At 42.4% G+C, this 25,044-nt stretch overlaps 1 protein-coding gene and 1 long non-coding RNA gene across 2 annotated transcripts; both read left to right on the top strand.

The window, feature by feature from the left end:
* Window positions 1-541: 541 nt before the first annotated feature.
* On the top strand, window positions 542-9,494 carry LOC136754007 (uncharacterized). Its single transcript, XR_010817483.1, has 4 exons — window positions 542-646; window positions 5,536-5,805; window positions 5,995-6,324; window positions 8,166-9,494. It is a non-coding gene; the product is annotated as an uncharacterized LOC136754007 (long non-coding RNA).
* Window positions 9,495-13,861: 4,367 nt separating this feature from the next.
* On the top strand, window positions 13,862-15,791 carry LOC136753572 (uncharacterized). The gene is made up of 4 exons (XM_066709808.1): window positions 13,862-13,994; window positions 14,921-15,190; window positions 15,362-15,692; window positions 15,782-15,791. Exons 1-4 carry the CDS (start codon window positions 13,862-13,864, stop codon window positions 15,789-15,791), a joined length of 744 nt encoding a protein of 247 aa, XP_066565905.1.
* Window positions 15,792-25,044: the final 9,253 nt, after the last annotated feature.

The following is a 25,044-nucleotide window of genomic DNA, read 5'->3' as shown; positions in this document are numbered from 1 at the left end:
AAATCCTGATTAAATCCATTTTAATTTCATGTTGTAACACAATGCAATCGGTAAAAGTCCAAGGGGGTGAATACTTTTGAGAGCCACTGTATGCATGTATCTACATATTAATGTACCTCTAAATTCAGCTAAACAACACATACATTTCTTGTAAAAAAGGTATAAAAGCAGTATAAAATCAACATAGATGAACAACAGCCCATTTAATCAATAATACACTTTGCATGTTGTGGACGATTCTGTTTTCTATGCGACTGTAGTGTGTGTAGTTCCCTATTTACCTCCTCTGCTACTCGTACCATCATGGAAATACACACCTGTGGTTTTCAGGAAGTCATGTATGTGCAAAGATGTCGATCAGACACAATGCCATTCCCGTCTGTCCCACTAGAGAGCGGCTCTGCTGCACCCCACAGAAAGGAGTGGTTTATTATAACAGTGCATTTATTTGCTTGGGGAAAGACAGAGCCGCCCACTCACGCCCTAATATAAGACACTCCACAAAGGCAATCCTCAGAGGTATTATTTGCATGTGGAAAGACACAGACCAGAAGACCCCTCACACAGGTGATCCTCCGAGCCGCCGCCATGGACTGGGCTGCGCTGCAACAATGCGCTTTCATGGCTCTGTGTCTGCTCTACACGGGTAAGAGGACCTCTATTCACATTTAGAGATCTATTTGTGGATACAAACTCTGTGTTTAATTGCTTTGCTTCCTGTAGATCTACAGCTACACATTTACTATACCATGTTATGTCCACACATGAATGTATGATTACAAGCTCTTGAGCTTCTTTGCACAAGTCTACTGTGCCTGGTGTTTCAGCTGGACTGGCCTCTGGTAGCAGCTCTAATCACAGTTCAAGCAGCCTATTGAATAGGGTGTGTAACCGCACCACCAGTGTGGAGACTGTGGGATACTTATAGATACTTAAGTCAATCCAGGGAACTCTTCCCTCCGGAGGCTGCAGGTACTCAGATAGTTGCTGCAATAGTTTCTAAGGGACTGAATTTACCACCTGCTTCATTGATCAGCATTAAATACTTCCCGGTGTTTATAAACTGGTGATACAAGGGTGACGTCTAAAACCTGCTGGATGGGGGCTCTCAGGACCAGGGCTGGACGCACCTGGTCTAAACCAAGTGTTAGCAGTAGGCTACACCTCCCTGATCAATATAATTGAAATACTCACTGATAATAATGGGGGACATCAGTTTATACAGTTATAATGTGGCACATTCACCTATTTCGCCATTGCACTCCATAATTGCATGTGTCCACTTTGGGGTGTCATTACTGGATAAAGCTACGGTAAATATCAACAAAAGTTACAGAAATGCCATTTTATTATAAGTGTATTATAAGAATCCAGTGTGATTTTCCATGGACAATGGGGACATAGATGTATGGAGTGCGCAGATTCACCTATTTCGTGAATTACGTGCCCACTTTGGAGCAGCATATCTGGGAAATGATACAGTAAGTATTGCTGACGTTTTCAGTAATAGTAGTTGGAGAGATTTACCAGAGAGTTTAAGTTTAATATTTGACAGACAATGAGGGTTTCTCAATATATCTGTCACGTGGGGTGCAACACTATGAACCTTAATCAAACCGACAACACCACCCCAAGAAATAGACGAGGTTGGGGAGGTCTCTACTCCACCCTTACTTCCTCGGCAGGTTCAACAAAGATGCCAGTGCACCCAATCACAGACACCAGTTTAGCAGCACTATTAATCTGCTCTTTAATTGTATAGAAGTAACAGGAAAGCTGGGCAAGAAATCTGCTTTCAATCTGGAAAAAAAATAATAATAACTAATCTCTTGTCTTATAATCGGAGGCAAACAAAAATGTTCCTAAATATATACCTAAAAATACTCCCCAAAGCTAATGAAGAACAAAACACAATAGCAAAAGGTTCCTGTTCTAGTGCTAAAACCAGTGGACTGACCATCTGGACCACCGGGAGAATTCAGGAAATGGTTTAAACAAAGAATTGTCACAAAAAATATTAAAAAAAGTTCTGAATACTGACACTTTGATGAATAGAGCCCCTTTCCTGAAATCAAACTTGCAGTTCAAAAATCCGACAGTCCTAAAGTCATTTCTGTCAGATTGCCATTAAATTAAAATAGAGGTTACCTACGGACCACCTACGAGACAGGACAATCCCAAGATAAAAGGAGCAAAATCAATTTGATTGTGGATGAGAGCAAGAGAGATGCACAAACCCAATAGTGAAGCATGAACCGATTCCAAGGGACATCAATACTGGAAAAGTTAAATTATGATGCTGATGGTCATTGAGCCACAAATATTACAGATTTGCTTTATTACTATATCTGTGTCTTTGAAGACTGTTGACATTTTTAATTCAACTTGGGGTAGATGCTATTACAGCCTGTGTTTCCTGTTAAATTGTTGCGATATTTCAGAAAAAACGAAAAAGCAAAACAATAAGCATTGGAGCAATTTGTGTTTTCTTGTATGAAACTCTGGTGTACGTGTGTATACAGTATTTTTTCTCAAAAATAATGTATGATTGTATGAAGTGTAAGTTCTCTGTTAAACTATACATGACCGCAAGATGTGTTTTAAGTGTGTTGAACACTATGTTCCTAACGCAAATAGAGGGTACGCGTATTTCCAACTTCAACTTTACAAATATAACTTATTGTTGTCATTATTATTAGCCCACCACAGTTGCACAGCAGTCAGGAGGCCAAAGTGCAGCTTTTTCTGCAGCGTTGGAAAGTGAACTCCAGTATCTCACATGAAGAGAAAACAAAAACATCAATTAAATTATGAAAGCATAGACCTATTGGTGAATGAGGTGTTAAAATATTAAACAGCACAGACAAGAAACATATGTCATATAGAAATTACATCATAGCCAACAAAATAAATGCCCAAGGGGCATGTACAAGAAGAACACAAAGTGGCATCCAGAAAAAATATTAACAAAACCGGGAGGAAATGATCCAATCATAAGAAAAAGATTCCTTGTGTTGTTGCTGCCATTGCTGTGTTCTCAGGAAATAAATGTAATAACGAACATAAGAATATAAGAAAGTGTCCAATCGAGAGGAGGTCATTCGCCCCATCGTGCTCGTTTGGTGTCCATTAATACCTAAGTGATCAAGGATCCTATCCAGTCTGTTTTTGAATGTTCACAAATTGTCTCTTCAGCCACATCGCTGGGGAGTTTATTCAGATTGTGACGCCTCTCTGTGTGAAGAAGTGTCTCCTGTTTTCTGTCTTGAATGCCTTGAAGCCCAATTTCCATTTGTGTCCCGGGTGCGTGTGTCCCTGCTGATCTGGAAAAGCTCCTCTGGTTTGAAATGTGCAGCCCAGAACTGTCCACAGTATCCAGATGAGCTCTAACTAGTGCATTGTACAGTCTGAACATCACTGCCCTTGTTCTCAATTCTACACTTTTGACAATATACCCTAACACTCTGTTTGCCTTTTTTATTGCTTCACACATTGTTTGGATGGAGAAAGTGAGGAGTCCACATAGACTCCTAGGTCTTTCTCATGCGTTACTTCATCTAGTTCTGTTCCTCCCATAGTGTAATTATAGTGGACATTTTTGTTACCTGCATGTAATACCTTGCACTTCTCCACATCGAATTTCATCTGCCAGGTGTCGCCCACAACTGAATGTTATCTGAGTCCCTCTGAATATCCTGTGCTGCCGAGATTGTATCTGCTGAGCCACCTATTTTAGTATCATCTGCAAATTTGACAAGTTTACTGACTATCCCAGAGTCCAGATCATTAATATAGATTAGAAAAAGCACAGGCCCTAGTACTGATCCCTGTGGAACTCCACTAACAACCTCACTCCAGTTAGAAGCGACTCCTCTAATCGACACCCTCTGTTTCCTAGACATCAACCAGTTCATAATAGTAAACAAAATGCTTCTAAATTTGCATATTGCCTAGGCAAGTAGGGAAAGGGAAGTGATTCATCAAACATTTTTGGTGAAAGGAAGGACTGTGTTTCTGTCCAAGTTAACACCACGTTGCAGCTGTTCGTAACACGCACAAAACATGGATGGGGCTGTGGCATTGGCAGAAAATGGGGGTGCGAATTCATTTCCAATGGTAGCCCTCGCAGAATATGACCATACACAATGCCATGCATAACATGCCCGATGATGAGGTTAAAATATAATCAGTCTGGATAGAACTGCAATATTTGACCTGTGTGAGGAGCTGAAGGGAAATCTGTTAAGCCAGAAAACTAGATCTCATGCCATACCAGTGCACATTAAGAGACCAGGAGGGGATCCATCATGGTGAGCCAGCCAACAATGTCACACGTGCTTAGTCAATTCACAGGAGCGTTGGTGAGACAGGCAGGCAAAACTGAGCCAGGAAACTACAGACCAATCAGTCTCACCTGCATCACCTGTAAAATGTTGGAAAAAATGATTAGACAGAAAATAGAGGAGCATCTTAATGAAAATCATATTCTTGGAGATAGTCAACATGGGTTTAGACGAGGCAGATCATGTCTTACTAATTTATTAGAATTTTTTGAACATGTAACTGCAGCTGTAGATCATGTGAAAGCATATGATATGATATACTTAGATTTCCAGAAAGCTTTTGATAAGGTTCCACACCAGGGCAATGTAAGTAGATGGATTATGAACTGGTTGATGTCTAGGAAACAGAGGGTGTCGATTAGAGGAGTCGCTTCTAACTGGAGTGAGGTTGTTAGTGGAGTTCCACAGGGATCAGTATTAGGGCCTTTGCTTTTTCTAATCTATATTAATGATCATTACATAATTACACTATGGGAGGAATAGAACTAGATGAAGTAACACATGAGAAAGACCTATGTGGACTCCTCACTTTCTCCATCCAAACTATGTGGGAAGCAATAAAAAAGGCAAACACAATGCTAGGGTATATTGTCAAAAGTGTAGTAATGCACTAGTTAGAGCTCATCTGGATACTGTGGACAGTTCTGGGCTCCACACTTCAAGAAAGATATCGCTGCTCTAGAGGCAGTTCAGAGGAGAGCAACCAGACTTATTCCAGGTCTGAAGGGAATGTCCTACTGAGAGACTGAGGACCTGAACCTTTTCACCCTGGAACAGAGGAGACTACGTGGGGACTTGACCCCATCCCTGCAACTGAACTCCCAGCTATTGAATTGAATCCTTAATTGAACTAAGCTTTTGCTTCATTTGATTAAATTGTTTAGCTTCCAAAATCATTGAGAACTCAAGTGCCTTATATCATGTTATATCCTTCCTGGTTAAGATAATGCACAGCTTAAGGGTCCCATTCAGTGAGTGAGTGAGTGAGAGAAGTGAAGTAAGAATTGAATGAGAAGTGAAGGCTTTGAGAGCTGAGCTGTGACGGAAAGAGGCCTCCAGCCCAGGGCTTAGGAACAGGGGCGCCACCACCAGGGGTGCATATGATTCCCCCCACCCAGAATATGGGTCAGAACATGTTTGGGCAACCCTTGCAATTTTTTTCCTCAGTGATGATGGCGTTGTTGTTTTCCAGCTGCTGCTGCAGACTGTCCCATTGAGATTGACCCTCCCACAGTGGTGGTGAAATATGGAGATCCAGTAACAGTTCACTGCACTGCAACACAGAGAACCAGAGAAATGGGCTGGGAGGTACCAAATGGATCCAGAAGCCTGCTACGAGGTAGTCAGTCTCTCCTCTGGAGTTTCAGCAATCTGACTGACTGGACCGCAGAGCCAAGATGCTACGCAAAGTTTGATACGGAGCCCAAGCAATGTTATAAAAAGCTCAGCATCCTTCACTACAGTAAGTATCCTTTAATTTCCTTTTGCCATGGGGCTGTAGCAGAGAATTTGGAACCACCAGTGAATTAATGGAGATGGCAGGTGTTTAATTTTATTTCCCATTTTTGATGTTTGTTTCCTTTAATGTTCCCTCCATATGGCAGGTGTTTTATTTTCTTCCAGTATTAACACTTTAATGTTCCCTCCATAGAGTATCCAGACAATGTCTCTATCAGCATTGTCAACCAGACTGCTGAGATGGAGGAGGGGGGACAGTACCTGCTGCAGTGTGATGTCAAGAGCATTGCCCCAGTAAAGTATCTCTCTGTGAACTGGTACAGAGGGGGGCTATTAATCAACACTGAAACCTTCTCTGAAAACACCACTAAACCTGTGGATGTGTCTCCTACCCTCCTGATCACATCCAGCTGCACTGATGGTGGATTAAAATTCAGTTGTGCGGCAGAGCTAAAACTGGGACAAGAAGGACCACAACCAAACCCTGTTATGAAGTCTGAGTCCCTCCACATCACAGAGCTGTGTGAGTCCCACCGCCATGCATGTTGGGCAGATTGGTGCTTGATTTCTGCACAGGCAGTTCTGACAGTTTTGCACATCGCATCTCAGGACGTCCTGCTCAAAGCGAAGCGAGGGCTGCCTGACCTGTGGTGTCTGATCCCTCGTGTGGGTTCAACACTGTCCCTCTGGACCGGGCTGTCTGCGTGTGACCCTGAGGGTGTGTTCTCTCGCGTTCACAATCGTGTTCACGTTCCTGCAGTGGGCAGCTCTGGTGCTCTTTTGCAAGAGGGTCGAACAACTTATATCAGCGACAGCCCCAGAGAGACGCGGTTTTATAAATAAATAAATAAATAAATAAAGGCCTCGGAGGCTAAAGACTTTGAAAGCAGTGCTGATCTAGACCAGTTGATTCGGCCTGCTCAGGAAGACCCACACTTGGCTAAACCGAGGAAAATTAAGGCATATGTAATGTTTAATATAAGGGGGATTTGTACGATGTATCGAGCCCAAATTATTGGTGAAAACTGGTTCTTATCAAACCCTGTTCTTCTAGGTATCAGGGTTGAACCATGGCTCAGTACCGTAGCAGACTAAGACCGTGAGACAGTGACCTTAAACACCTTAAATACTTCATCATCAGTCTGAGAGCCAGAGCGCGAAAGAGAGAGACATCGATTTAGCCTATTTATATTCCTAGCTAGCTCACATGCTCATCTTCATCCTTTCTTTCAAAATATTACTTGTCCAAATCTTCCAAATCTTCTCCATCACCTCCTCACGGACCTCAGACTCCTCTCCTTCGTTGCCATCATCATGTTTACCATCAGCTAATAATACTATGCACTCAGACTCTCAAAACAGCAAATACACGTCACACAATCAAACAATCAAACAAGCCCATCAAAACAGTATTGTTTGTCCTCTAATGAAAAGTTATTTTAAATCAGTCATTTCACAATGGCACAATAAACACTAATGAGGGCATCAATATAACATGGTCAGCCCTGTACTGCTCTCTCTGTCTTCTGCTTGTCTGTAAAATGAAGCGTAAATGGTCAGTACACATTTCACCCCAGCATGAGCTGAACTCATGTTCTCTGAGTGACTCGTATCAAGACCAATTACAAACAATTTCACTCAACAACTAAAAAAACTGACACAAGATTTGACTATATTCAGTTACAGTCATGTTCCTGATACATTGAATGAGGCTGGAATACTTTACAGAAAATATAAATCAAGTCCTCTGAAGATACTCAGGACCGAGTTACGACACAAATTTTAAAATAAAAACATAAAAAACGTAAAAAACTCAGTGTAATTGTTACAAAGCCTGGCATATCAGGCCTCACCAGCTCTCTCTCTTCAGGGGGTTCAATTATATTGTACAAGGGGTCCAGGAATGCCATTAGGTTGTATTGCTGTATTGTCTGGGCCAACAGTAACCTTGTCTTGAGATGCCGCACACAAAGGAGTGTCAAAGGAGGGTCATAGGTCATTAGACCCATCATGAAACCCATCTGTTGCTTTCTTTTAGTTAAGTGAGTCTCTTAGGGCTTTTTAAAATTATTATTATTATTATTATTATTATTATTATTATTATTATTATTATTATTATTATTATTGTGGAGTGTGTAGTGGTGGTCAGGGCTCTGGATCAGCCAGTGACTTCCACTGCAGTTAAATGTGCCAGTCAGAGGATCAAAATCAATTTCACTTTTCATGCACAGCTTCCTGGGGACTCATATACAGGTGGCCTGTTTAAAACGCCAATAGAAAAGCATCTAAGAGATTCACATTCACAGATTAGAAAAGGTAACATAATGTCTCCTCATCTTTTTATCTTTTGTATTCTTTTTGAAGCTTTACAAAGAAAACATCAGGAAAAGCCTGTTCCAGTAGACGGTCGCACAACATCGGTCCTCCAGAGCTACAGTCTGGCAAGTTGTTTGCAGATCAACTTTATCACATATGCTGTAAGCTTATTAAACATTTTTTTTGTCCTTTTCTAAACAATTCCCTGGTATTTTTGTTGCTCAGCTCAACAAGGTAAATCATTTGTAATTAGCAGTGAAATGTCATGTTTTTGTATTGTTTGTCCTGCTGAAAATGTGTTCCTGGAATTGCTCATGTCTATGCAAGGCTATCTGTGGACAGTATTCCCCAGGCGGAGGCACCGCAATGATAGTTAGATCTTTCAAGTGTAATACCTCTTGCAATTCAACTTTCAGGACTCCTGATATTTTGAAATGTTAGAAGCTACATTCAATTCAGGTGCTAGATCTTGCCCTGTTGTCATGCAAACCATTGTTTCTAAACAAAAGGAAACTAAAGGAAATCATAAACATATATACCTGCCTCCTGGTCTTTCATTTTTGTAATCCAGAAAGCGGAGGTGCATTTGTCATTGGTGTGGCATTTTATGTTGACAATAAACATGGTAATGGTGTGTGTGGGGGGGTACTACGGGCTTCATATCATTATTTTTGTTTACAATTCTATACATTTTGCTTTCGATTGTTTTATTGTTGATCTCAACATCCATTATTTCACTTTTCCTCTTAAATATTGTTACCCTTTCAAGTTTATTTTTCTTGTTTACGATATATTTTATTTTGAATTATGGTGGTAATTTGAGCCCATAGGTCACATTGTTGAACACCAAGAGAATCTTGTCTCCCTCTACTGATCAAATCTGGCATCACTACATTGAATTCTCCAAGGTCCAACATGGAGACTTGTAAAAATGGACTTGGCAACATTACACTGAAATACGTCTTTGCTCTCTCTCTCTCTCTCTCTCTCTCTCTCTCTCTCTCTCTCTCTCCTTCCAGTTACATTCAACTGGTGCATTAATGGCATGCCAGACATTTGCAGTATTGCCAAAGCAATTACACACACACATCAATAGTAACAATAAGCATCACACCTGTAAACACTGTGGACATTCCTTAACACAGGGAAGTGGGATAAGACACTGGAAACATATAGACAGTAAGTTTGAAACATGCAGCATATTCTCTGCTGTGTGGCTATAGGTCCCCAGTTTAAGATGAACCCTGGGCTTTTGTATTGTGTTATATATTACAGCCCCAGTTGAGCACATATATCTTATTGTATTTGTGAATGTTTAAGGGGGAGTTTAAGTAACTGTTGTGTTCGTTGTATTTCATAGAACTGTGCATTTTATGAATAAAGATTGATTGTACTCCTGGCCTCCTGATTGCTGCTTGATCTCCCAGGTGTGTAAATAGTGGACCTGTCTGATGTAGAGAAATATTGAAGCGACACTCCAGTCTAAAGAACAATGTTTGGAACAAGAAACAACAACTGGAGCAAAGGTCAAACAATGCGATGTGGTTCAACAGCGAGGCACAAGGTGGTGTCGTCTACACTACACCACATCTCCATTTTCATATTTGTCCACTGTCCTTAATTGCTCTATAAGGGATACCAAAGCAAAAGTGGTTTGACCAATCAATTGCATCACACTTGCTCTGGTTATTATTAGTAATAGTATTAAACACTTATCTCTTCTATTCCTTTATTTCATCATTATTATTTGAACATGCCCTGCTCAGTATAATAAAATAAATAAGTAAAACAGGTAAAGAACATGAAGAACTCAACTGTAAAGTCCTAAACAGTCCAAGCGTGTTGCTTTGCTGGTAGATCAGTTACAGAGCGAGTCTGTCTGGTGGTCTTGACTGTCTTTCACTGTGAGAGAAAACGGGGATCTTGTCCGCAGGTGGCTGTTTCCTCCAGGTGCTGTGTCTGAGGTGCTGCACTCTCCTCTGACTGGGGTGCTTGGCCCTGAAACACTGAGCGCTGTGCTAACTTGCACGAAGTCCTCATCCTGGTCACAGCAGCTGCACACTCTCCCTTTGTGGTTTCATACGGATCGGCTCGCCGATGTTCGGCTTGATGGGTCTTTTGCCTACCTGAAGCATGATGCTCCATATCTGGTCTAAATCTTGATGAAGCACTTCAGAAACTATCAAACAATCCAACTCTCTATGTATGTATCTATATATCAATCTACCTATCTCTCTATCTATCTAACAACACATACATTTCGTGTTCAATAAAAAAATATATAATATCGGTATAAAATCCACTTTGCATGTTGCTCTGTTTTGTGTGTGCGATTCTGTTGTCTATGCAAGTCTAGTGTGTGTAGTTCCCTATATACCTCCTCTGCTACTCATACTGTCATGGAAATACACGCCTGTGTCTCTCAGGAAGTCATTTATGTACAAAGATGTCGATCAGACACAATGCTATTCCCGTCTGTCCAACTAGAGAGCAGCTCTGCTGCACCCCACAGTTGTGAAGCTGGGGAGGGCAGTGGGGAGTGGTTTATCACCAGTGCATGTATCTGTGTGGTTAAGAGAGCCGTTCAGTCACACCAGACACTCCACAAAGGTGATCCTCACAGCCCTAGAAGACACTTCTCACAGGTGAAGTAGACATCATGGACTGGGCTGCGCTGCAACAATGCGCTTTCATGGCTCTGTGTCTGCTCTGCACGGGTAAGGGAACCTCTATTCACGTATAGACATCTATTTGTGGATACAAACTCTGTGTTTAATCGCTTTTCTTCGTGTAGATCTCTACAGCTACACATTTACTATACCATGTTATGTCCACACATGAATGTATGATTACAGGCTCTTGAGCTGTATTTCTTTGCAAAAGTCTACTGTGTCTGGTGTTTGAGCTGGACTGGCCTCAAGTTAGCCTATTCAATAGGGTGTGTAACCGCACTACCAGTGTGGAGACTGTGGGATACTTATAGAAAAGTGCAGTGAAGAAACGATGAAGCATCAAATGTAAAACAGCGCACACTTTGGTCCCTTTCTTGGGCTATATTCATCAATGTGTCAGTTAGGAAATCTTTTAAGACAATTCCTTGTTTTAACCTTTTCCTGAAATCATGCTTGTTTGGTGTCCATTGATAACTAAGTGATCAAGGATCCTATCCAGTCTGTTTTTGAATGTTCCCAAATTGTCTCTTCAGACACATCGCTGGGGAGTTTGTTCAGATTGTGACGCCTCTCTGTGTGAAGAAGTGTCTCCTGTTTTCTGTCTCGAATGCCTTGAAGCCCAATTTCCATTTGTGTCCCCGGTGGGTGTGTCCCTGCTGATCTGGAAAAGCTCCTCTGGTTTGATGTGGTCGATGCCCTTCATGATTTTGAAGACTTGGATCAAGTCCCCACGTAGTCTCCTCTGTTCCAGGGTGAAAAGGTTCAGGTCCTCAGTCTCTCAGTAGGACATTCCCTTCAGACCTGGAATAAGTCTGGTTGCTCTCCTCTGAACTGCCATCATCTGATGGATCTCTGTAATGAAGCATGAACCGATTCCAGTGAAAACGATACTGGAAAATTTAAATTATGATGCTGATGGTCACTGAGCCACAAATATTACAGATTTCCTATATTACTAAATTCGTGTCTTTGAATACTGTGGAAATGTTTAATTTGAGTTGGGGTCGATATTATAACAACCCGTTTCCTGTTAAATCATTGCGATATTGCAGGAAAAAAACAAATAATAAAACTTTGGAGCAATTAACATTTGTTTTCTCATATAAAACTCACTGTTGCCATTATCTTTCTAGCCCACCACAGCTGCACAGCAGTCAGGAGGGCAAAGTACGGCAGCTTCTGCACGGTTGGAAAAAGTCCTCCAGGAAAGGAACTTCTATCTCACAGGAAGGGAAAAGCAAACGTCAATTCAATTATGAAACCATAGACCTATTGATAAATGAGGTCCTAAAATATTAAACAGACCAATTCAGCACACACAAGAAACATATGTCATATAGAAATAACATATGGGACAACATAGCCAACAAAATAAATGCCATGGGGCATGTTCAAGAAGAACACGACGTGACATCCAGAAAACATATTACCAAAACTTTCTCGGGACAGAAATGTAATTGCCTGCACCGTCTCACAGCTCCTTTCACTTGATGGTGCACACATGGCATTGTTACCTGGCTCACCATGCTGATCCCCTCCCGGTCTCTGGCATGATCCAGTAGCATTAATTCCCAGTGCCATTTGGACTTTAATGTGCACTAGTTTGGCATGATATCTAGTTGTCTGGCTTTGCAGATCTCCCTTCAGCTCCTCACACAGGTCAAATATCGCCGCTCTATCCAGCCTGAATCTATTTTAACCTCATCACTGGTCATGTTAAGGAAAGACATTCTTAACTTAAAGACTCTTGGATGGATTTGCCTTTGCTGACCCTGATTATGCTGTTGTATAGCACCCTTGTGTTCTATAAGGTCATATGCTGCGAGGGCTACCATTGACAATGGATTTGCACCCCTATTTTCTGCCAACGCCGCAGCACCATCCATGTTTCTTCCGTGTTAAGAACAGCTGCAACGTGGTGTTAACATAAACACGGTCCTTCCTTGCACCAAAAATGTTTGAAGAATCGCTTCCCTTTTCCTACTTGCCTAGGCAATTATATGCACATTTTTGAAACCAACACTTTGATGAGTAGAGCCCAAGGTGTAAACAAAGGAATTGTCACAAAAGATTTCTTAAAAAAACACATTGATTAATAGAGCCCATAAAATGTACAAATGTAATATTCCAGAAATGGGCACAACAATATCTATTGAGTGGGCTGGCCCAGTTGGATGGCCTGGGCAGGGAGATAATATATATGATTTAAAACATATGTGACCCCATGATTATGTGTGTATATGAGTGTCTGATTATTATTTTTGTCATTTAGCTGACACTCTTATCCAGGGCAATTTACATTTGTACCCATTTATACAGCTGTGCATTTTACTGGAGCAATCTAAGTAAAGCACCTTGCTCAGGGTACAACAGCACTGCCCACCCAGGATTTGAACCCACAACCTTCCAGTTATGAGTGCAGAGCCCTAATCACCACTCCACAGCACTGCTGATGTTCTGTGCTGCTCAGTTGCTTCCACAGGCTTTACTGGGCAGAATTCCTTATCTGGAAAAAAGACTGAACTCCCTCTTGCACTAATACACAAATCTTTAAAATATGTGGCATCTCGTTCTGCTGATGTGTTGAACACATGGTGTTGAGGCTCACTTGAGTGAGAAGGCTCTAAGACACCATGTTGTAGCCATCCTGTTTAAAATAATGCAAAGATTAAGGGTCCCATTTGTTATTTTAATGTAAACCAAGTAAATCAACACCCTCCCCCCAAGTCATCATTTCACCAAACAACCCCCCAACTCCCCAGTTGATGCCTCAATGCACCAGCACCCCTCGAAACTCAGATATTCTGGCCCCTCACATGTAGACCCATGGGGACAGCACTGATTTAGACAGACATGAAATCTTCTAGGATCAGAACATGTTTGGGCAACCCTTGCAATTTAGTTCCTCAGTGATGATGGCGTTGTTGTTTTCCAGCTGCTGCTGCAGACTGTCCCATTGTGATTGACCCTCCCACAGTGGTGGTGAGATATGGAGATCCAGTAACAGTTCACTGCACTGCAACACGCACAACCAGAGGAATGGGCTGGGAGGCATCGGTTGGATCCATAGACATGCAAATAGGTGTCCAGTCTGCCCTCTGGAGCGTCAGCAGTCTAACTGACTGGACAGCAGAGCCCAAGTGCTTCTCAAACTTTGATACGGAGCCCAAGCAGTGTGAGAAAAAGCCCAGCATCCTTCTCTACAGTAAGTATCCTTATGTTTCCATTTGACATGGTGCTATAGTGGAGAATTTGGAACCACCAGTGAATGAAGGAGATGGCAGGTGTGGAGTTTATATTTTATTTTCATTTTATTTTTGATTGTTTACTTGTAGATTTTAATTTTTCTTACATTTCTTTAATGTTCCCTCCACAGAGTATCCAGATAGTGTCTCCATCAGGTCTGTCAGAAACACTGGTCCAATGGAGGAGGGGAGACCATACTGGCTGCTGTGTGAGGTCAAGAGCATCGCCCCAGTCCAGTATCTCTCTGTGAACTGGTATAGAGGGGGGACTTTAATCCACAATGACACCTTTGCTAACTTCACCACCAGAACACCTGTGGATGTACCTCGTACCCTCCTGATCACCCCAAGCTGCACCAATGATGGAGCACAGTACAGTTGTGAGGCAGAGCTGAAACTGGGACAAGGAGGGCCAAACCCTGTTATGAAATCTGAGCCCCTCCGTGCCACAGTGCTGTGTGAGTCCCACCACCAGGCAGGCAGTTCTTACAGTTTTTTCACATTGTATCTCGGGATGTCCTGAGCAAAGCGAAGTGAGGGCTGTCTGACCTGCGGTGTCCGTTGAAGTCTTTACAGACATCAGTAATTTATTAACAACCAATAGTTGTTCGAAAAGGCTTAAAATTGGCGAACACTTTCACCGTACACATCATCATTCATATATGATTGAATTGTAGCACTGCTTGAGCAGAAGGGATAAACAGTCATCATTTCCCCAAACAACCCCCCAGCACCCCTCAAAACTCAGACATTCTGGCCCCCTCACATTTAGACCCATGGTAAGACCACAGGCTTTGAGCAACATGGAAATCTTCTAGGGTCAGAACATGTTTGGGCAACCCTTGCAGTTTAGTTCCTCAGTGATGATGGCGTCGTTGTTTTCCAGCTGCTGCTGCAGTCTGTCCCATTGTGATTGACCCTCCCACAGTGGTGGTGAAATATGGAGATCCAGTATCGGCCAACTGCACTGCAACACGGACAACCAGAGGAATGGGCTGGGAGGCATCGGTTGGATCCACAGGCATTAAGACTGGTCCCCAGTCTCTCCTCTGGGGCGTCAGCAATCTGACTGACTGGACTGTAGAGCCCACATGCTTCTCAAACTTTGATACGGATCCAAAGCAGTGCGGGAAAAAGCTCAACATCAGTCTCTACAGTAAGTATCCTTATATTTCCTTTTGACATGGGGCTTTAGCAGAGAATTTGGAAGCACCAGTGAATGAAGGAGATGGCAGGTGTGAAGTTTTTATTTTATTTTTAACATCTGTTTCCTTGTAGATTAAACATTTTTCTACCAATTCACCAATCTTTGATGTTCCTTTCACAGAGTATCCAGACAGTGTCTCTATCAGCTCTGTGGGACACACTGGTCCAATGGAGGAGGGGAGACAGTACTGGCTGTTGTGTGAAGTCAAGAGCATTGCCCCAGTCCAGTATCTCTCTGTGAACTGGTATAGAGAGGGAGCTTTAATCTACAATGAAATCTTTCCTGAATTCACTGCCAGAACACCTGTGGATGTGTCTCATCCCCTCCTGATCACCCCCAGCTGCACCAATGGTGGAGTCCACTACATGTGTGAGGCAGAGCTGAAACTGGGACCAGGAGGACCACAACCAAACCATGTGATGAAGTCTGAGATCCTCCGTGCCACAATGCTGTGTGAGTCCCACCGCCATGCATATTGGGCAGATTGGTGCTTGATTTCTGCACAGGCAGTTCTGACAGTTTTTGCACATCGCATCTCAGGACGTCCTGATCAAAGCGAAGTGAGGGCTGTGTGACCTGCGGTGTCTGATCCCTCGTGTGGGTTCAACTCTGTTCCTCTGGACCGGGCTGTCTGCATGTGACCCTCGTGAGGAGAGTCAGTGGAGAGGAAAGGGTTTGTTCCTGCGCGTCTGCAGCACTGGAGCACACGGGTCTGAACACGGGCTGGAAAGCCAGGAAGTGTCCCTGTACTCTTGATAATGATTCTTTCATCCCATATGTTTATTTTCTTCTTACATGACTCCACCACAGTTATCTCATAATCAGTGAAGCGTCTTACAGTCTGTGTTCTAACATTTGACTGTCTTTCACAGTGCATATTAACAGCAACTCAGCCTGTATTGATGATGTGTAGGAATGTGTTGACAAAGGAAGTGAGGTCCCTCCGTCCCTTATAGTTGTGTTTGCGAGTGTGTGTAACATTAATCTCATTCCTGTTTTAACCCTGCCTCCAGAGAGAGTAGAGAAAGAGTGAGGGGGGGGGTGATGGGAAGAGAGGGGTGGGAAATGATAGAGAGATTCCAGGGAGTTTTTAGGGGGAAGGTTTGGCATCGCCAGTGTTTAATTTGTAAATCTTGAGGTGCCGGAGGGCAGTGTGAACTGGAACGCTTAATGTGACAACATGCGCATTAAGCTTAACATCAATATAATGCACTTTCAATGCATTTTCAAGCCACAACTGTAAATAACATGCTAACAAGGAAACTAAAAATAATAAAAATGATTAATTTCAAATACCATAATCATATGCTATTAGGCCTGCTCTATTTTTTAAACATTTCCACTCTCAAGGATGCATCGTCGGTCTGTGGAGATTCAGAAACTGACTGTATGACCTCCCACTACACTGTATACAGCAGCCCTGGCCTTGGCCATTTTTGTGCCCTGTGTGACAGCTATTAGCCCCCCTCCCCTGGCGTTTCCTTAGAAATGGATACACCATTACAAAAACGAAGCAGTACAGCTATAGACCATGGAGGTTAAACACAGCAATCACGTTTGGCTCTGTGAAACTTAGACTGAATTCTATCTATATCTGCATAGACAAAATATAGACATCATTATAATGTGCATAGACAAAAAAAACATTCACCAGACAGCAAGAAAGCAACAGTATATTCTTACCACTAAAGCTGACCTGCCTGGCTTTTCTCCCAAAACTGCGTACAGTCTCCGTCAAATCCAATTGTTGAGCCAGGTCATGCTCGATAGATGTTGTAAGACCATTCAGTTGTTGCTCTGTCATCATTGAGCAAATGGAGTTCAATCAGCTTTAGTTTTGAAAAGCTGTGCGTGCCACTTGAAACAGTGCCTGTCATCAATGCATTAAATAGGACAAAATCTAGGTTCAGTCACCCGATAAGCCGCACATGAACAGCATTCACAGCATTCACACTGTACTTGATCGTTATATTTAACTCCTATTTCACGGTTTCCCGTGAAGATCTTGCAGCTGGTCGCTATTTTCACAATGTTTCCAAACTTTAGTATTAATTCTTCATGGCTTTTTCTTCAATATAATCCTAACCTGTCAATAGCCATCTGGACTGTCACTCTGCTTAGTCCCGCCTTCAAGCAGAAGTAAATGACCCAATCAGTGAAGCGAGGTTTTGAAAACCAACTCTGTTAGGACTGAACTTCTCTGGGGCCAGAACGTATATGATGGGTTTGATTGGTTACTTGCCATTAGAAGGCGGGGGCCACACCTGGGCTGCCCAGGAGCGAGGACCGGAGTCTGTCCGAGAACTGTCTGCAATCAACATATACAAAGCGGGGCTACAGAGGTCAACTCTTACACCCTCTGCTTACAATAGCAAGTCTGGCTGCTCTACTAGTGCAGCTAGGAGCGTGGCAGTATATCAACTTGCACAATATATGGCACGGGGCAATCAAGCAACTTGTGTGCCCTCTGTGCATTAACATGACAGTGGACCCCTGATCCTGTAGGAGTGGGGCCACAGAACAACTGAATAACACACAGCTGGCTAGTCAACTGAGTAGCCACAGCTGGACATAACAGTATATACAGCGTGGCAGCAGGAATATTCATGCTGCCTCCAGGCTCGACTGCAGCCAACACCGGGTTCCCAATGGAAAGGACCGGTCCCGTCACATCCAACCTGTGGAACCGGACAAATGTAAGCAGCGAAGCCCAAGCTGCAGCTACACAGATGTCTGCCAAGGGGGCGCCTTGCAAAATGGGCCACCAGGTGTTCAGGCACCGGGGTCCCGGTGGACTCGTAGGCCGTGGTAATGGTGTCCACAATCCAATGCGAGAGGCGCTGCTTTGAAAGCACCTGGCCCTGTGTCCACACTCCATAAAACACAAACAGTTAATCCGGGTTCCCAATGTCCTTAATGTGTTCTAAATAGCACCTGAGGGCCCGCACAGGGCAGAGCACATGAAGTTGATTTGATAATATCAAACGGGAGAGCGGAGACGTCGGCTACATAAATACCTGATACTGATGATGAGTAACACTCGGGTTTATATTCCCTTTTACTTAGGTCCCGGAATCACAAGGTGGATTATATTTGGAATTATATCTGCTCTAATACTCGTAGGAGGTGGTGTCTTTGTTTATTGACAGAGGAGAGACTCTGATTTAAAAGATTTAAAGTATAAAGAAAATGAAGATGCTCTCCCCTCAACCCCCCTTCATGTTAATAATATACTTTTTTCTAGGTGGCAGTTGGACCACATGTTGGACTATACTTGGGGTTGGAATTGCCATGGCACTGTCATATGTTGGCTACCTAATCATTAAACACATGGCTGGTAAGAACTCTATTATCTGGGCATGTCGATATTCAAAGAAAACCATTTTCTTTTTGATCAGAAACTGTTCAAATAATTACAATTTTATAATAAGCACAACATGAACTCTTAAAAAGGGACATTTGAAATTACCTTTTACCTTTATTTTTACATTTTTATTTGGAGAAGTGAGTGAAAAGTCCTCACATATTGTTTTCAAATATAAAGATTTTGCATGTTTTAGAAGATATATGAATGAAACTGACTCCAATCCAATTATTTTTCTCAATTATGATTGTTTTTTTTCTTTTTTTAGAAGTGTATGGCCTAACCAACATGCCAATTTGAAAACATGAGAGAAGTTTTAATATGAAAAAATTATGCACATTAAAAAGCTAATTTGTGATAAACTAGTGTGTGTCGGTGTGGACATTTCAATGTTGGTGAAGATGTTGTTGTGATGGTCAAGACAATTACCCCTGAATTTGAAGAAAAAAAATATCAAACCAAAATAATGTTTTTTAAACTATAATAATTTCACATTTCAATCCTTATTTAATTGTGAATACTGGTTGGGTGGTTATGTGAAACTTAAAATATTGCATCTGGGAAAAGAGGGTGTCAAGGATTCTTTGTAGCCAATACTTGTTTTAAGTAATACACATCCCGTTACTTGCGCACGTTCTTCCACAACTTATGATTCAGTCTGAAGTGTCGCCCACTTTGTTCTATTGGCTCAAGTGATTCTGACTGTGTCAAGGATATAGTACATACAGTCCATTGCAGCTGAAGACCAATAGAACATATCGGTCCCCACACAGTGCATACATTCAAGCTGTAGCTGGTCTATGCACTCAAATCAGCGCCATAAGTAATGCATTCAAAATAAAAAATATTGATGTTGAGATCAAAAATAAAACAATTGAAAGCAAAATGTATAGAATTGTAATCAAACAAAAAATGATATCAAAAGCAAATCATAACAAACTTGAAAGCAAATAATGTTAAATCGAGAGCAAAACTCGACCTGATTGAGTACAGGTCACTGCTGCGCTGATGTGAGCCTCGCTTTCGCCGCCGGTTTCTTTGCTTTCGGTTGTTTTTTTTGTGTACGAGTTTTGACGCTGTTTTGCCATGAGGGCGGGATCTACAGGGAGGCGTGGATCCTGGGTCTCCATTGGTCCAGCAGGTTTGAGTGACAAAATCAGAATCACTTGATCCACTAATCTTTCCAGGACACACATCTCCATCATTAAAAGATTTCAGGAACAGCTCTCCACCAATTATTCAATAATTTAAGCAATAGGCTGCCACTGTACTAGAACAGCAAAGAACAACCATAATTTGCGTAAACGACATGGAACGGTCTTCACCGACATTACAATTTTTTAAGTACAAATGTTGGTAGGACAATAAGTAGGCCTACAGAATGTCAGTGATGACGAAAGAGATCTGAAAACCTTAATTTAAAAAGGCCGGGGCCACTGATATTTCAACTTGACATCAAGGTACTGCAAGCACACTATGTTTACGATCCACAGACCTAATTTAGTTGGCCGTGGTGCTGACACAGTGGAGTCCGTTTTAATAATAATCGAACAAACTCAGCCAGACAGGTCTTGAAGGATCCCCCAGAACGCACCTCAGCAACGGTGGCCGATGGACCATAAACACTTGAACTGTCCCTTCACCGTAGTATTTATTACCGGCAGAAAAGCACACACAGCCTGGTCAGTAAGGGCGCGGCCTCAGCGTTACACGGCTTGTATGTCAAACTCAAAGTGAAAGGTGATATTTCTGTAATTCCACTGTTAACTGCAACATCAGCAACATCACAGACAGATAGCCTTCACAGTTTGAAAAGTAAAAAGTTATTTCTGTAATTGCACTTAATGATGTTGACATTTTAAAATGACTAAGCTAAAAAAAAATACATTTCTTTAAGTTCAGTTTTAACAATGGGACAAAAGCACAACTAAACACAAACATTATTTCTCATTAAGCAACAAGGCAGCGGGGAAGTTTTTAAAGTCCTGTCACTAAATGGCTGCTTGGTGGGAAAAAACAGAAAACCTGTTGTGACAGGCAGTGACTCATTTACAGTGTGTTCAGAAAAGTACAGTATCCCGCAATACGATATGACGATCCTGAGAGACCAAGCCCTGTCTTTCACAGGGAGTTTCTGCAATGCTCTGTGAGATCTAGGAGTTTGATCATGATTGTAATGTGTAATGTCTAATGTGTAATGTGTGTTCAATCAATCGTTATGTGTCTTCATGCCCCCAAAAACAAGTATTATAATCAACATTAACTAGTTAAGTAACCGGGGGCTCAGCTGGATCACAAACCATTATCGGCCACCTTGTGCAGCAGGAGAGACTCGCAGGATGCTGTCCTCACCGGCATCCAGGATCAATGGACCAGGAGCGGCCGTCACGGCTGCCAGCTCATGACACGGCGATGACCCTGGATGTGTTGGACAGTGAGCAGTTCTGCGCAGACAGCCCTGCACACAACGCCGCGCCCTGCAGACTGCTGTCCTGCGCAGCCTGTCACTGCAGAGCTGCAGACTCCACTATGAAGCGCAAAACATTAATTATATCCCATGTGTTTGTCTCAGGATTGTTATTGTTAAAATGTTTTTCTGTCATGTGATCTATAGCTTAACCACTGTTCAAGGGCCTTCACGGGGACATTCAGGGCAGCTACCAAGAGATTAAGGTTCCAGTTTTACAATCTTGATTCCCTGATCATAAATAAAAAACGTTGGCCTACCTAATTTTGTAAGCATTATTTAACTTGGCAAGGAAACAACTGCATATAGAATTACAACTGTAAACCCATTGGCTCTGGTGTCCCGTTTAAGTCGAATCCAAATAATTCTCAGAGAAATGGATTGTCTGTAAAACCACTTTTTTTCTTACCATGTTTAATGATATATACTCACTACATCTTCCCTCAGCAAATCACAGCAAACTATGGCCGTGTGTCAAATTGCGTGGGCAAGAGCCCCACTAAAGAAATAATCCACCCGGAAACATAGTTATTCCTCATACACTCATTATCCACGTCAATACATCATACATGACTTCATAATAAATATTACACAGTTTCTGTACAATCAATTAATCATGTTAGACAAGAAGTGTGTATATTTCTGAGTTAAAATCACTCTCAGCAATCTGGTCTCAATCCAGCTGTGGGGCAGTATCAGGGCAGGGGGCAGCAGGCAGGTTTATTATGGCAACTAGTGGTCAGATATGGGACGTGCAGGAAGCGCTAGAGACTCGTAGGGGCAGCCAAGCCTCGCTCCTCACAGCCCACAACCTGCTGTGTGCAACAGTGTTGAGTTTCTTTCTAAAAACACACTGGAATGATTACAGTTACAAGACAAGTTGATAATTAAGCAGTCTGACCAGACCAGACATTAACATTACTAAACAAACACAGGACAATGGGGAAATGCACAAGAAGACATGTTCAAGTGCATGGTACGACGAGGGAACGGCTCTGTGGCGGCTGCACACAATTGCTGTTTTCCCTGCCTATTGTCCCGGTCATCGTTAGCAGGAGATCTATGGACAGTCACGGGGGGACAGATCTGAAACAGTCAGAACAGGTTGGGGACATGAAACACAAGACTAAACTGATGAGGACGCAACCCTCCTTCTCCTTTTTTAGAGTTTAGTTTACCCTCGTGCCTTTTTTTGTCAGGGACACTTGGGATAAAGACCATCCATCTGAAGTATGTAGGCAAAGGCGACGCTGTGCGGGCTGCTGTGTGGGCTGCTAGCTGCTCTGGTCTCAGTAGGGTCTGTGGCCATGCGCTGCTACTGGGTAAGAATAGCTTTTATAGCAGGGTTTTAAAAAGGTGATCCCATCTTAGAGGTGCTGGGCTTTTGTGTGACGTTTCATTTATTGATCTTTGTTCAGGGGGTTGATCACACAGAGACGCTGCTGATAGTGTCAGAAACCAATAAATCATCCTTTAGGTCATTAGACCCATCATGAAACCCAGCTGCTGCTTCCTTCCAGTTAAATGAGTCTTTTAGGCCCTTTCATAATTATTATTATTATTATTATTACTATTATTGTGGAGTGTGTAGTGGTGGTCAGGGCTCTGGATCAGCCAGTGACTTCCCACTTAGAGTGACTGGACTTCCACTGCAGTTAAATGTGCCAGTCAGAGGATCATGCTCAGCTTCCCGGGCACTCAACAAACACCAACAGAAAAGCATCCAAGAGATTCACATTCACAGATTAGAAAAGGTAAAATAATGTCCCCTCACCTTTTTATTTGTCAGAAACAGTCTGACAAGGCTGTTCCAGTACACAGTGACACAACGTTGGTCCTCGAGAGCTACAGTTTTGCAAGTTCTTTGCAGATATACTTTATACATATATGATGTATTTTTATTTCTCAGCTCAGTGAGATCAATCATGTGTAATTACATCTACAGTGTAAAGGAGTGAAATGTCATGTTTTTGTATTGTTTGTCGTGCTGAAAATGTGTTCCTGGAATTGCTCATGTCTATGGAAGGCTATCTGTGGACAGTATTCCCCAGGCGGAGGCACCGCAATGATAGTTAGATCTTTCAAGTGTAATACCTCTTGCAATTCAACTTTCAGGCTGGGAACCAGGACTCCTGATATTTTGAAATGTTAAAAGCTACATTCAATTCAGGTGCTAGATCGGGTGTACAGATGCCTTGTTGACACTCTGTGTGTTGATGTCATGCAAACCCTTCTTTGATTTGTTTCTAAATTCCTTATGTTTAAAATCCTCTTTTTTAATATATAAATATTATACCTGCCTCCTTGGCTTTCATTTATGTCAAAGGGGCTTCTGTGGGCGACCTTCATTACAGAGGGGTGGTTTATGTCACAAGTGGTAACACAGAGTCCTAAATACTTCGACTCAAGGTCTCCTGATGATGGGGGTCTCAATGTCATTGTAAGCAATCCAGTTTGTAATCCAGAAAGGGGAGGTGCAGCTGTCGTTGGTGTGGCAATTTGTTGTTGACAATCTGCGTGGTGGGGGGGTTACACTGTTGAACACAGTAAAAAAATAAAATATCATAAAAGAATTGCGGATTTAATCTCCCTCTACTGCACAGATCTGGCATTTCCACACTGAATTATCCAAGGTCCTAAGTGGTGACTTGTAAAAATAGACTTGGCAAGATTACACTGAAATTCTCTCTCTCTCTCTCCAATTAAAGTCAACTGGTGCTTTATTGGCATGTCAGACATCTGCAGTATTGCCAAAGCAATTACATACACACACCTCAACAGTAACAATTATCATCACATCTATGAACACTGTGGACATTCCTTAACACAGGAAGTGGGATAAGACAGACATGCAAAATGTTCTGTGCTGTGTGGCTATAGGTCCCCAGTTTAACATGAACTTTTAACCCTGGCTTTTCTGTCACTATTGTACATTCCTATTGTGTTTTTACAGCCCTTTTTTTTAGCACGTAGGCCTATATCATATTGTTTTGGAACAATGTTTTGGAACAAGTAACAACAACTGGGGCCAAGGTCGAATGGTAAGCAGATACAAGTGTGATGTGGTTCAACAGTGAGCCACATGGTGGTGCTGTCTACACAACTACCACGTCTCCCGTTTGATATTGATCCACTGTCATTGATTACTCTATAAGGGAGACCCGAACAAAAGTGAATTGACCAATCAATGGCACCAGACTTGCTCTGGTTATTATTAGTAATATGTTTATAATGCTATCTCTTTATTTATTTATTTTCTTCTACTGAGCAGGGCATGTTCAAATAATAATAAAGACAAAACTAGAACTGAACTCAACTGTAAAGTCCTAAACAGTCCAAGCGTGTTGCTTTGCTGGTAGATCAGTTACAGAGCGAGTCTGTCTGGTGGTCTTGACTGTCTTTCACTGTGAGAGAAAACGGGGATCTTGTCCGCAGGTGGCTGTTTCCTCCAGGTGCTGTGTCTGAGGTGCTGCACTCTCCTCTGACTGGGGTGCTTGGCCCTGAAACACTGAGCGCTGTGCTAACTTGCACGAAGTCCTCATCCTGGTCACAGCAGCTGCACACTCTGCCCTGGTGTCTTCAAGCAGATCGGCTTTCTGATGTTTGGGAGTCCTTTGCAGATGCGTCGTATGACAGTTTGGAGATCTGTTTCCTCTGATGCAGTTTCTGTAAGAGACTACACAGGGCTCAAGCAACGTTTTGGCCAATGGCAATGAAATCTTCAGCCTCCTTGTCTTCAGGCGCTGCAGTGGACTGCTCTCAGTGCCCTCAGTTGGAGTTTTGCTACAGTGTAGGATGGCTTTCCATGGGTCTTTGCCATCACGCTGCACTTTCTTGCACAGATTACTCACTGCAAATCGGGGTCCATTATCTGAGATCACTCTGTCTGGTTGGCCTTAATGTACAAACTGTTCTTTGCAAAGCCTGAATGTGGCGTCAGTGTTCATGTCTGGGAGCAGCTCTATCGTCCAG

Source organism: Amia ocellicauda, chromosome 7 (genome assembly GCF_036373705.1).
Source record: "Amia ocellicauda isolate fAmiCal2 chromosome 7, fAmiCal2.hap1, whole genome shotgun sequence".
In the NCBI taxonomy this organism is placed as follows: domain Eukaryota; kingdom Metazoa; phylum Chordata; class Actinopteri; order Amiiformes; family Amiidae; genus Amia; species Amia ocellicauda.
The sequence above is the reverse complement of the archived record's forward strand: the minus strand, read 5'-3'. Positions and strand labels throughout refer to the sequence as shown.

Excerpts from the sequence above, each read along its gene's own strand:
- LOC136753572 (XM_066709808.1), top strand. The coding sequence starts at position 13,862 with ATGCAAATAGGTGTCCAGTCTGCCCTCTGGAGCGTCAGCAGTCTAACT. Across the intron at positions 13,995-14,920 it reads GCCCAGCATCCTTCTCTACA|CTGCTGCTGCAGTCTGTCCC; the intron begins GTAAGTATCCTT and ends GTTGTTTTCCAG. Across the intron at positions 15,191-15,361 it reads GCTCAACATCAGTCTCTACA|AGTATCCAGACAGTGTCTCT; the intron begins GTAAGTATCCTT and ends TTCCTTTCACAG.